General features: G+C 34.5%; 2 protein-coding genes and 1 pseudogene across 3 annotated transcripts; 1 reads left to right on the forward strand and 2 right to left on the reverse strand.

The window, feature by feature from the left end:
* Nucleotides 1-804: 804 nt before the first annotated feature.
* On the reverse strand, nt 805-3,364 carry LOC105169448 (terpene synthase 10-like). Its single transcript, XM_011089838.3, has 6 exons — nt 2,959-3,364; nt 2,606-2,888; nt 1,898-2,492; nt 1,617-1,755; nt 1,285-1,533; nt 805-1,170 (listed from the first exon to the last, which is right to left on the reverse strand). The coding sequence occupies exons 1-6, from the start codon at nt 3,196-3,198 to the stop codon at nt 874-876; spliced, it is 1,803 nt and encodes a 600-aa protein (XP_011088140.2). The 5' UTR covers nt 3,199-3,364; the 3' UTR covers nt 805-873.
* A 1,745-nt stretch (nt 3,365-5,109) lies between these two features.
* On the reverse strand, nt 5,110-8,028 carry LOC105169449 (terpene synthase 10-like; annotated as a pseudogene). Its single transcript, XR_016067032.1, has 7 exons — nt 7,753-8,028; nt 7,357-7,648; nt 6,546-6,921; nt 6,249-6,467; nt 5,954-6,092; nt 5,611-5,859; nt 5,110-5,518 (listed from the first exon to the last, which is right to left on the reverse strand). The product of XR_016067032.1 is annotated as a terpene synthase 10-like (transcript).
* Nucleotides 8,029-10,956: 2,928 nt separating this feature from the next.
* On the forward strand, nt 10,957-13,283 carry LOC105169279 (uncharacterized). Its single transcript, XM_011089647.3, has 4 exons — nt 10,957-11,178; nt 11,991-12,162; nt 12,644-12,760; nt 12,912-13,283. Exons 1-4 carry the CDS (start codon nt 11,069-11,071, stop codon nt 13,077-13,079), a joined length of 567 nt encoding a protein of 188 aa, XP_011087949.1. The 5' UTR covers nt 10,957-11,068; the 3' UTR covers nt 13,080-13,283.
* The last annotated feature ends 60 nt before the right edge of the window (nt 13,284-13,343 follow it).

The raw sequence follows: 13,343 nt of genomic DNA on the forward strand, positions 1-13,343 counted from the left end.
CAATTATCCTTCTTCCCCAACCCTATTTAAATCTATTGGATTCTTTTTCCCCTTTTCTAATTAAGATGAAAATAGGTTTTGAATCTGTAGCACAATTCATATATTCGAAAGAAATTCAGAATTTTATTCAATAGATTTATCTAGGGAGAATTCGCTTTTTAACAATTATCCTTCTTCCCCAACCCTATCGCTATGCTCATTCTCAATTCCTACCTGTGCCCTCAACTCCTACCATCATGGGTTTGTATGGTTGCAAATGGATTGGATCGAATTAGTTGTAACAACTTTTTTCATTTAATTTTGTCTCACAGACGACGGTTATGATACTGTAACATCAATTTTATTGCTATACTGATAATATCTCTAAACTGTTTTTCTTATATATATATTATCCATAATATATTTTAAAACATAAAATATCATTTATTATATACATGCAAGGACGGCGTGCAATGATGACTAGTTTAAACTAATAAAAAGAAAATCCCATTTCTACTAAAAAATATCCGTTACTTACACCATGTGATACATTTGTTTATATTGTTCTTATACATAATATATTTTAAAGCGCAGAAATTTATTTATTATATGCATACCAAGAGCGGCGTGCCATAATGACTATTATATATAATAAAAAAAGGGAAAATAAATAGAACATTAAATATTTAGATTCGTCTAGATCAATGCTCATTTTAACCAAAACGTTAAGCCATATTAATTAACCTCCAGGTGGCATAAAAATATTGACATTTTCAAGAAGCTGTGATATTTTTTTTATTATAAAATGGTTTGTAGAGAGAGAGAAGCAATTATTTTAATGAAGGTAAGTACTGAATTCATTAAAATACAAATGAAAAAAGTAAGGGTTTTGGACTAGAGAATTGGGTGAAATAGCGAACTTGAAATACGGGTCTTAATATCACAATTCTGAACTCCATGACCATCTCCATATTGGTACATATATTGCGCCATCCTCCCAAGATCAGCTGCAATTCTAACAAAATCTTGTGGGAATGGAGAATCATCACCTGCAAATGCTTCTTGGTTCATGTTCTTCCATGTCTCACCTATCACAAATCTTATGTACTCTACTGCCTCCTCTCCACTGCCACCACTTTCATTCATGTAGCACTGAATCGATTTCTGTACATCCCCTCTCTTCACCTCATCCTGATTAAATCTTCACTCAATTATTCATCAAATATTGTGCTATAGTCATTAGTTAGGAATAATTATATTAAGGGAAAGTTGCATTTTTGGTGCCATATGTGCTCACGTACTTACCGGTGATGTTGCTATATCATCTGCAAGCCGCAGAACGGTTGCTGAATATCGAACTAGGTCGTGATACTTATACAAGGACGGAATAACCTCCTTCTCTATTGGATTTGCTACAAGAAAATATGCATGGGATAATACCACAGGAGCTGATATCGAAATCCATGCGTTATTCATATATTCTTCCAGTGTTGGTGTGTACCCTCTCAAGTACCATTCCGCCTCTTGTAAATACGTTCTGCATAAATCTGCCCACTGCAATAATTTGTTTTGATTTTGTACAAGATCCATCATTATTAAATTTCAATTATTAATTGAAAATTTAGTTGAGATATTACTGATTTTCTTAAATGTGGAATGATGACAAGTCCTTGTTGTTTCAGAACATCATATGCCATCTCATTGATGAAGTTGTAGAGCGCCAGATAACAGATTTGCATATAGTTTGGGAGTTGATCAATAGCTTCAACATCCCACCTGAAAAATCGGTCAGTTTCGTTTCATTTTTTTGGATGAATAAATGATACATATATATGAGTTTCGATATGATATCAGGATAGGACTTCTTTTATTTAAATTAATGTAATAGTGTGTGTAAATATATATATATATTTCTGACCTTTGAATAGCATTGTAAAAGAGTTGCATTTCTTGGTGGGTAGCATAGATATCAAATATATCATCAATTACTGTTACCAAAGCATTCAACTTTGAGGTCATGATTCTTGGATAACTATATTGGGGATGGGAGAAGACTCCAGTGGTCCAGAAGTAACACTCCACCATCCTATCCCTTGCAAATGGCAGATTTTCAGCTATCCCTGTTTGCTTCCACCATCCATAGACGTGTTTGAGTTCTTCTTGATGCGTTGCTTGAACAATGTTGAAGTCCAATTTTGCGAGTTCAAGCACAAGTGGATTCACATTTGATCGTCTTTCATATGCCTCAATGAACCATCTTGCGTTTGGCCTTTGCACCCTCCAATGTATCGGGAGCTCTAAAGCATGGCGTACCAATATCGACAGACTCTCATCAACCTTTGCATTAGGATTTTTCTGCAGAAAATTGGTGGCAAATTCTCTTGCCAAGTCCAATGTCTTTTCATTTGGTTTCGACAAGAAAGAGGCTTCATATAGTTGAAACAATCCTTTGGTGTCGTGGGCAAGACTTGGATCAAAATCTCCTTTCTCATTTCTGAAACAGTCAAATATCTCTGCAATGAAAAACAAAAAGGCTAATTCAGCTTCGCTTTTCATTAAACTTATCATGATAACTCAGCTTCAACATACAGTAAAAGCTAAGAAGAAATGGTCCGATTTTAGACACCTTGAGGGACGATAAAACCATGTTGTCTGAGGAGTCTGAATTCAAGAGCTGTAGTGTACAAATCCCATTCCTTGCCCTCAGAATTCTTCCCTCCATATTTCTCATCATACAAACAACCCAAGATTTGATTGATCTCATCATCAAAATGATAAGATATTCCAAGCCTCTGCAACTCATCAATCAGCTCCAATTCTTCAACCCTCGACACTACTTCTTTCTCCTGCACCAACATCTTCTTCACTTCCACTTTCAGCTCAGAAACCCTTCTCAAGTATCCCTCTTCCTATACATACACATAGCATGCATATTAACTTATGATAATCTCCACAAAGACTATAGCTATACGTACTTACCGCGTAATGGGTGTTCAAGGATTGAATATAATTGAAATCCCAGAGGGGAGGTCCGTAGTTTCCCGAGCGCCGTGGAGTTGGAACATGGTGTTGCAGTTGAAAGGAGCAACAGCGAGGCCTTAAAATGAGGAGACTAGTAGCACAAGATATGGCGGAGCAATATCGTTTTGAGTACTCTTTCCTTCCCAAGATACGTTCAAGAGTACTAGGAATCAAGACCCTGTTGGCACCCATATTCATCTATTAATCTTTCTTCGTGTTTTAGTTTTGGATGATCAATTTATACTAATCAACGAAGATTGTTTAAATACTAAAACTATCCTAAACTGTGCGGGTGTGGTAGGCTGATCTTCCTTGTTTAGTAAAATTTTTTTATAATTCTAAAAAGATAAAAAAATAAAAAATACATAGAACAAAAAATATATTTAAGACATTATCAAAATTATTAAAATAAATTTGCAAGACTAAACTTGCAAATGCTCATTAAAAATCTATTGGGAGGGGGAGACATGACTATGCATTAACATAAAACAGTTGCAAACACCCCTATATACAGTCAAAGTCATCTAAAATATTCAAATCGAGATCGACTACTCTATTGTAAACTATTATTGGATTTCATTTCATTTAATATCCAGAAACTTCTGACAGACGAATCGAATGTTTTTAAAAAGGTAACATAGATTTATTACAGTACTGCTTTAGATTATAAAATGCAAATTCTACTTTTCACGACAAAAGATGTTGGTTGCAGATACGAAATTTGTTAGGTATGATACTGCATGAGTCATGTGGGTTTGTGGAACACCATATCCATATTAATTATTTCAAATGGTTCACGCTGTTTTAGTTGCAATCAGTAATAATATATGTTACATGTTTAGCAAAATCTTGGAAGCTATGTAGAAATTGTATGTATCCACTCTCACCTTCTTTAATTACTTGTAATTTATACTAAATTATATAAAGAAAAGGCCGTTCATACTTACAAACGACAGTTAATGACATTCAATTGCACCAATTTTTTGTGAAGTCAAAAATGCGCTTCAACTAATAAGATAACTACTTATTCAACTTCTTAAATTTTACATTAATTCATAAATTAGTTTTTTTTAATTATAATATAGTATATATATATATATATATGATGTAAGATCCACTCACTTGTCTAATTAGGTGGACCCAACCCTTGATGAGTACGATTAATGAATTACGAACTATAGGTTTTCACGTTATCCTCATTGAGTTGGTTTAAGTTGGCCCAAGTTAGCTATAAACACTTGAATCCTCAGTTGTCGGGTACAATATATCTTGTTTATGTATTGAATACAATATTGTTTTAAGTAAGACCATTAATGAGGTTGATGTAATGAAACGATCTTCTCTACTAGCACCGGTTTCGTTCATGTGACACTCGACTGATTTTGGCGTGTCCTCTCATTTCATCTCATCCTAATAAATTACTTAATTCAGCTCATCATGATCAAAACATCAAGAATAAATTTTTCATGATTGAACTAAAACTTTATAAATATCCATATGCTTGCATGCGTATATATAAAATGTAATTTCGTAACTAAAGTCTTTTACAAGCTTCCCCAAAAACATAAAATTAATCGAGAATTTCTATGACATACGATAGAAGTAGGAAAATCATGTAGTTATACATCAGGTACTTCTTATTGCATCTGTAATTGTTGATAAAGAATCCTAATTATCTTGAAAATGGTTTCTAATCATATTGAGTAAATATATAATAAAAGGGCGGTCTAAGATGTGCCTTATTTTTTACCATCATCTTGGTTTCACTAGAGCAGTAGACAAAATTTCGGACTTTGTTACACCTCGTGGAGTTTACTAATATTGCTTACAGCACATGTGTACTAATTTCAACAATCATTACAAGAATATGTTGTCCACGACTCCTAAAAGAAATTATATATCTAACTTGTTTAAATATCACATGCATAATGGAGCAAATTAAATCAAAATCAGACATGCTCTTTTTCAAATTTAAACATTTCATTGTACATCTACTACCATAATAGTAGAAGAGTCACAACGACCATGATAGTAATAGTAGTATTAGTAATTAGCACCACTCTACTATCATAGTAACATATATAATATATTATTTTAATAGTTTGGAGTTATATATATATCTATAATTTTTATCACCATGCAACCAATCCCACTTATTACATATATAATAAGGACTTGAGGCAGATCACACAGATGCATAATTTCGGACACGGAATTCAACTACAGAATAGGTTGAAATAGCAAACTGGAAGTACGGTCCTTGATATGAGAACCCTGAACTCCATGACCATCTCCATGCTGGTACATATATTGCCCAATTCTCCCAAGATCAGCTGCCATGCTCACAAAATCCTTTGAGAATGGAGAATTGTCAACTGCAACTACTTGTGCATTCATTTTCTTCCATGTCTCATCTATCACAAACTTTATATACTCTCTGGCCTCCTCTCTACTAGCACCGCTTTCGTTCATGTAACACTCAGACTGATTTTGGGGTGTCCCCACGTTCCATCTCATCCTAATAAATTACTTAATTCAGCTCATCATGATCAAAACATCAAGAATAAATTTGTCATGGTTGAACTAAAACTTTAGGCAATGTACACGCACCGCTGATGTTGCTAGATCATCTGAAAGCCGTGCAATTGTTCCTGAATATCGAACGATGTCGTGGTACGTGGATAAGGCTTGAACAGCCTCCATGTCTATTTGGTTTGTGTCAAGAAAATATGCATGGCATAGCATGAGAGGAATTGTTATTGAAATGCATGCATTATTGATGTATTCTTCCAGTGTTGGTGTATACCCTTTGGAGTAGTAATTTGCCTCTTGCAAAAATAGTGCGCATACATCTGCCCACTGCAAAGGTTATTTTGAGAAAAATGTTACACAGTTTAGTAGTTAAATAATTGAACATTGAGTTAATTAGTTTGGAGTAAAGTGCATATGTTACTTGTTTCTTCATATGTTGAATGGCGAGAATTCCATGTTTCGTGAGAACATCGTACGACATCTCATTAACAAGGTTGTAGGCTGCAAGATAGAATATTTGCATATACTCCGGGAGTCTCTCGATAGCCTCAGTATCCCATCTTCGATCAAGAGGAAAAAAATGCAGTTATTTTCTTTATTTTTATTTTTTTTTAGCGAAATGCAGGGTTATGTAGGTTATTATATTACGAATTTCAATTATCAAACTTATACCTATTTTGAAGAAAACAATATCTTATTTTGTAATAATTTCTAACCTTTGAACAGCATCAGTAAAGAGTTGGAGTTCTTCTAGAGTACCATAGATATCATATATATCATCAAGAACTGTTGTTAAAGCATTGAGCTTTGTGGACATCATTCTTGCATATGCCTGTTCAGGCCGGGGGAGGTATCCACTGCTCCAGGTGTAAGCTTCCACCAGCCTATCCCTTGCAAATGGTAGCTTCTCAGCTATGCATGTCTGCTTCCACCATCTACATTAAAATTATTATCATAAGGTCAAATTAATCATGTAGTTCTATATAATCAATTCAAATGAGCGAATTAATGACCTTGAGAGGTGTTTGAGTTCTTCTTGATGCGTTGCTTGAACGATATTGAAGTCCAATTTTGCGAGTTCAAGCACAACTGAATTTACATCTGATCTTCTTTCGTATGCATCGATGAACCATCTTGCGTTTGGCCTTTGAGCCCTCCAATGTGTTGGGAACTCTAAAGCATGGCGGACCAATAACGACAGGTTCTCATCAATCTTTTGATTAGGATTTTTCTGCAGAAAATTGGTGGCAAATTCTCTACCCAGATCCAAGGTCTTTTCACCGGGTGTCGACAAGAAAGAAGCTTCATATAGTTGTAACAATCCCTTGGTGTCGTGGGCAAGACTTAGATCAAACTCCCCCTTGTCATTCTTGAAACAATCAAATACTTCTGTAAGGAAAAAGTACCAGTTTAGCTTCTTCCTATCCAATAAATAAACTATATGAGATTTGGTGAAACTCATAATTTTGATTGTTTGAATTAAGGGAGCTTAGCTGCTAAACACAGTCTTTTTTCCACCAAAACTCGTTCTTGGCAACAGTAACCTCACTAACGCGCTAGAAATTATCAAGAATATTATAAGCCAGGTAGCTACCTCCACTGATTATATTAAACCTTAATTTATCCGCACCGGATCAATATTATAGGTTGGCTACAACATAGTTCATAAATCCATCAAGTTTTGGTCACTGCAATTAAGTCCCGCGTGACATTCAAGTGACTTTTTCATTAGACCACCTTACTCACTACGTTTCAATTCTGTTTCAACAATACACAATGCAACATATATAAAGTAAAAGAAAAGATCCAATGATGTTATAGCACCTTGAGAGACGGTAAAACCATGTTGTCTGAGGAGTCTGAATGCAAGAGCTGTAGAGTACAAATCCCTTTCCTTTCCCTCAGAGTTATTCTTCCCCCCTGCATATTTCTGCTTATACAAACAACCCAGAATTTGATTGATCTCATCCTCAAAATGATAAGATATTCCAAGCCTCTGCAACTCATCAATCAGCTCCAATAATTCTTCAACACTCGACGCTACTTCTTTCTCCTGCACCAACATCTTCTTCACTTCCACCTTCAGCTCAGAAGCCCTTCTCAGGTACCTTTCGTCCTATATATAAATTAACGACATTGCATGTTCATTAATTTCTAGCTTACTAACAACGTTGCATGTGTTACACACACACACACACATATATATATACACACACGTACTGTGTATTCGCTGCTCAAGGATTGAAAATAATTGAAATCCCAAAAAGGAGGTCCGTAATTTCCAGAGCGTCGTGGAGGGTTGTGCTGGACGTGGGAGGAGGGCTGGTCAAGGCCAGTGACATGAGCTGCTGCAGTAGAAGCCATGCGCCACACTTTTGAGGGTTTCCTTCCGAAGCAACTAATAAGTCTATTATGAGTAGTTGGCTTGTTAGGAATGATGAAGAGGCGCATGCTCGTTGTGATTGTGATGCCACCCATTCTTCAATTCTTGCTTGTTTCTCCGATCCTCTTGTAAGTTTATGAGCATGCTTTCCACTAATCCACAAGTATATATATAGTTTAAATAGTAACTTTTCATTTATCCCTACACGGATCAGTACTATGGTTTAAATGTTCAAAACATGCGTGTTTAACTTTTCATCTGTCCTACGTACGGCGAGTATGGCTTAAATGATAAAAAGATGCGTGATCAACTTTCCACTATCCTATAATCTACGAGTGTATGGTTTAAATGGTAAGGGTGATCAAAAAATTTCAAACATCCTTCAAATCATCCAAATTAAGTCCAGTCTGATTGTTAGACTACGCGATTGGTCCAAACACAATATTAAAAACATTGGGAGAAATATAGGAAAATGAGGAAAAAAGTACACGATATTAAAAGCATCATACAAGGAAAACTCTTGTTCCGACTTCAGATAAAAATGACATGAATTAATAATAGAGAAAATCAAGAGATAGAGGAGAGAGAGGGAGGAGACGAAACGGCGATGAACGACTCAATGGAGATTATGGGGTTGACAAAATTTTAATTTAAATTGAGTTTGATTGAATTTGAACTAATTATATAGTAAGTGTAATATATTTGGTGTGTACTGTTTATAAAAATAATCAATCACATAGCAAGTGCATCTCAATTATATATGATTGATTTGGTCCAATCAAACCTAATTTGAATAAAAATTATCCATGGGGTTGTTTCAGTTGTTGCCTCGCCTTGTCATCTACGATTTGGATTACACTCTTTGGCTTTTTCTTGGTACTTACCACCGGAAAATATTTGCACGGACTACGTTTAGCCCAACCAAACGAATCATAGAGTAAATGTATCATATTTGCTACGTGATTGGTTACCTATCTTGATATCCAAGTAATGTGGTTATAATTTTAATAAAAGGATGAAACATGAATTTTATTTACGATATGATTACGCACCAGGTGAAATCAATGCGGTTTTAGAGAGATAATTTTCGTTTGATAGGTCAAATCAATGAATAGTAGTTGCCTATATAAAATTATATTTTTGGTATTTATAGTAGTGTTGAGAGTTATACGGTATGGTAGGTTGTGTATACTTAATATGTGTCTCATGTATGTTAAATTACTTTTTTACCCTTGCAAGTAAATTCTTATTACCAATGTACATCACCGATATATGCCAAGGGTTACGCAAGGAGATCTTGGGGAACTCCGCAATACACCATATGCAATGCATTCTGATGCTTAAGGTATGAATTCTGAGTACTGGTGCAGATGATGAAAAAGGATGTGATCGAATTTGTGATTAAATGCTTAATGTGTCAGCAAGTAAAGGCATATTAGATCAAAGTAGGTGTTCAAAAATCTAAGTTATTCTGGGACTTTTGAGTTTATTTAATGCTAATATATATTATTATAGATCAATATTGAACGTCTGATCAGTGTGTAACTTACTATAAAAGTATTGGCTCAAGAATTTATGTTCTTGCCTTTATATGTTGTAATAGGTACTATTGGTGTTGTGACAATATTAAAAGTTTGGGTTCAATATTGATTGTCAATCTGATAAGAAGGCTTAAAGACATAGTATATTTGATATGTAGAATTAGACTGATGTAACAGGTGTATTATTGTCTATTATGAAAAGCAAATTTATATATTGATAACAAGAACATCAAGAAAAATGGATCCTATTGAGGGCCACTTAGAGATTCAAGTCTGCCACAAGACCAACTATAAACAATATTGAGATCTTGGGCCGGGACTTTTTCGGGCTGGTCCGTGTCAGTCTTGGACCGACTCGATCCACTGTGCACCATAAAACACCACTTAAGAACTTCAACTTTTATCTAGACATGGAAGAAAAAGGAAAAGAGATCATTATAGACTTTTATCATTAGCTTTCCCGTACTTGCAGAAAACATGATGTTATTTGATAATTAAAAGTTAACAGAGAAATGACTTACAAAAAATCATTATTAATTCATGTTGAATTCTACCTAACTTGTTCACACTTATATATATTCCGAAATGCTTTATCATAAAATTGTATTTGCCTATCTAATCAGAAGGTTCATCATAATTCCATTGTAACTTTTGTAAATTTGACATTTTGTAATGGTAATATATTAAGTTCAAAAATAATAAGTTAAAAGCAAAGATGAACAATCATCTAATGAAATTTGGTGCTCACATGGATATTATTTTATTAATTTGTAGTGAATAATTAATGGAATGAGCTTCTAAATTAAATATCCTAGAATGTAATTAAAAATATTTAAATAAAGGTGTACTTATACTTTTACGATAGAGAACAAATATTTGTGAATTAATTATATAACTTTATATATTGTACAGATGTGATATTTCTTGAAAATCTAACTCAATTGATGAAGTTAAAGTCCCATGACTTTAAGATCGTGTATTCGAACCTCACCAACATGTGGGATGTATCTACTTTAATAATAGGTGTTGATTAAATATAATTATTTGATATTGATGAATTATATATTATTGTTATTATTGTCTATAAGAAAAAATTGCACTTTTAATCCCACACGGTATGGTGTGTTGCACTTTTAATCCAACAGTTTATGAGCTTAGCACATTTAGTCCCACATGATGAATATTCTAGATCTCATAGGATATAAAGTTGTTCATATCGTATGGAACCAAATGTGACATAATTTTCAATCCATGGGATCAAAAGTGCTACAATATTTATTGTATGGGATTAAGTGTGATAAGCACACAAGTTGTAGGACCAAAAGTACAACACAACCTATTGTGTGGGACTAAAAATGCAATTTCTCCTTGTTTATAATTATTAAATATTAATAGTTATAATTAATTTATTTAAAAAAATAATAGTTTAAACTTCAAAAAAGGATGTAGCTTGGAAACAAAGCGACGCAGTCAACATTGTACAATCCTAAACAACAAAAATTTGAGGAAAAGCCCAGAAACAACAAAATAAAAATCTTCTGACAAAACGGCAAGAATTTAATTGTTCACATTCAAAATAATAAGGGATAATAGAGAAAATCAAGAGAGAGAGATGGGAGACGAACGGGTGAAGAATGAAGCAATGGAGATTATGGGACTGGTTCAGTTTCTGCCTCGCCTCGTCGTCTTCGATCTCGATTACACCCTCTGGCCTTTTTACTGGTACTTACCACCATCTTTCCCCCTTTTATCCGCCATTTGCTCTTATAATTTGCAAATTGAGAATTTCCTCCGAATAACGTGCGAACCTCTGTGAGTTTCAGAGTCTGTGGGTGGTGAATGATTATACATTTATCCTCTTTGTTTGCTTTAGTTGATAATTTCTGAGAATTCTTGGAATTTCATGATTGCAAAAGAGATACCTTTATATTTATGTATTGGATAATTGAACAGCTCGAAGGTTTCACCCCCGGCAACTATGGGGCGGGAATTCCAAGCATCAATGTTGTGTTCTTGTTAAGGTTTTTAACAGAATGAACAAATAAACGGAAAATTACAAAGCGAAGATTGAAATGGTAGATGAAAAATACTAGTGTCCAATACTTGGTAATACTTTCCTTGTTATCTTATTAGGTCCCAACTCCCAATAGGAGCAAAAGAAAGTTTCCCAAAGGTTTAGCATCAGTATCACAATAGGTGCATATAGACATGGTTGAAGATTTACGTGTATGTTTTTCTAGTTAGTTTCATGACCCGTTTTGCAGCATCGAGATAATGAATAATTCTGCTGTTACTGAGCTAAGAAACTCTCATACAGCAGAAATTGGTTTTATGAATTGTGCTACATCCATCCGGCAAAGGATTTCAGAGGTCAGCCAACTACCTGCAAGCGGTAGGGTAGGAATGTGTTGTGCCATGTCATGGAAGTCTTGCGAGAAATTGAATTATTAATCTTCTTGTTTATTGAGTAATGTTATATGCTAATACTTGATTTTTTTTCTGTGCTAAAGTCTCTGATGTTTATTTATGCGTAGCGAATGTCGCTCCAAACGAGAAATGCCAAAATTGTATCCTCATGCCAAAGGCATTCTCTGCGCTTTCAAGGATAAAGGTGTTGATGTTGCTATTGCCTCAAGATCACCAACTCCCGATATAGCGAACACGTTTCTTGAGAAATTGGGGATAAAATCAATGTTTGTGGCTCAGGTAAGTTAAGTGGAGCATTACTTCCCCACATTGACTAAATGATCTTTATGCAAATAGCATTTGAACAATCAAATTTTTTGAAGAATAACAAAGCTAAAAGTAAGAGGAATTGCCTTTAGTTAGAGAGTGTTAGCTGTTTTAGGCAGAGGTTACCAAGACAATGTCAGCTGGACTAGTGACCAAATTGTAATGTCCTCAAAGATGAATCTTAGTTACAAAGTGTATAAATGGTGTGTTTCCTTAAAACTGGTCTATCTGTTTCTAAATTGTAGTTATCTAAATTAGCTGATTCCTCTGTATTTTGGGTTTTTTATTCTGAAGATAACCCAGCTTGAACAGAACTTTTAATTCATGCAATAAGGCCTAAGAAACTTCAAAGCCCTGCACATCATGCTTGAGATGGGGATAATGCTTTTTCAAATGATTAAGACAGAAATTGTCTGCAAGTGACCAAAATGCTGAGTACTTTATAATGTTTCAGGAGATATTTTCCAGTTGGACCCACAAGACTGATCACTTTCAGAGAATTAATCGGAGAACTCAGATTCCATATAATGAAATGCTCTTCTTTGATGATGAGGATCGCAACATTGACTCAGTAAGATCTCTTCCCATAGTTAGTTAATTAGTTCTTTATAGACAAATTCAGTTTCAGAAGGACTTCTATCCATGAAAACTCTGGAACATGACACTATGGGTTTGATGTCATTTTCTGTTTGGCTGTTCAACTTTTACTGTCATCTATATAGGTTTCTAAAATGGGTGTAACAAGCATCTTGGTCGGCAATGGTGTGAATCTTGGAGCTTTGAGACAGGGGCTCTCCAACTTTTCACAAAATCGTTCATCTTCAGAAAGAAACAAACAAGGACGGCAAAGAATTTCAAAAAAATCAAGTTCATCAGAAACGGAGGAATAGATCCTCCACTATTTTTGAAGTATGGCAACCTAAGATTACCTCAGATTTGAATTCACACTCATTGGATAAACATATGGACATTGATATATTGGCTGGCGGATTATTGAATTGGTTGTATATTGGCTTCTTTATGTTGTATTCCAAAGATGCCGAGAGATATGTGATAAATCAGAATCAGTAAAAGGTTATTCTATTGTGATTAAATTAGGAACTTTTACAGTAGTATGATTGAAAATCAACCTGATCAATTGGGTGAATTTACGC

This window comes from Sesamum indicum, linkage group LG8, assembly GCF_026168435.1.
Source record: "Sesamum indicum cultivar Baizhima isolate 11 linkage group LG8, ASM2616843v1, whole genome shotgun sequence".
Taxonomy (NCBI): Eukaryota; Viridiplantae; Streptophyta; class Magnoliopsida; order Lamiales; family Pedaliaceae; genus Sesamum; species Sesamum indicum.

Coding starts and splice junctions, on each gene's coding strand:
- LOC105169279 (XM_011089647.3), top strand. CDS start 11,069: ATGGGAGACGAACGGGTGAAGAATGAAGCAATGGAGATTATGGGACTG. Junction 11,179..11,990: donor ACCCTCTGGCCTTTTTACTG/GTACTTACCACC, acceptor ATTTATGCGTAG/CGAATGTCGCTCCAAACGAG. Junction 12,163..12,643: donor AATCAATGTTTGTGGCTCAG/GTAAGTTAAGTG, acceptor ATAATGTTTCAG/GAGATATTTTCCAGTTGGAC.
- LOC105169448 (XM_011089838.3), bottom strand. CDS start 3,198: ATGAATATGGGTGCCAACAGGGTCTTGATTCCTAGTACTCTTGAACGT. Junction 1,534..1,616: donor TTCCACATTTAAGAAAATCA/GTAATATCTCAA, acceptor AAATTATTGCAG/TGGGCAGATTTATGCAGAAC. Junction 1,171..1,284: donor ATGATATAGCAACATCACCG/GTAAGTACGTGA, acceptor AGATTTAATCAG/GATGAGGTGAAGAGAGGGGA.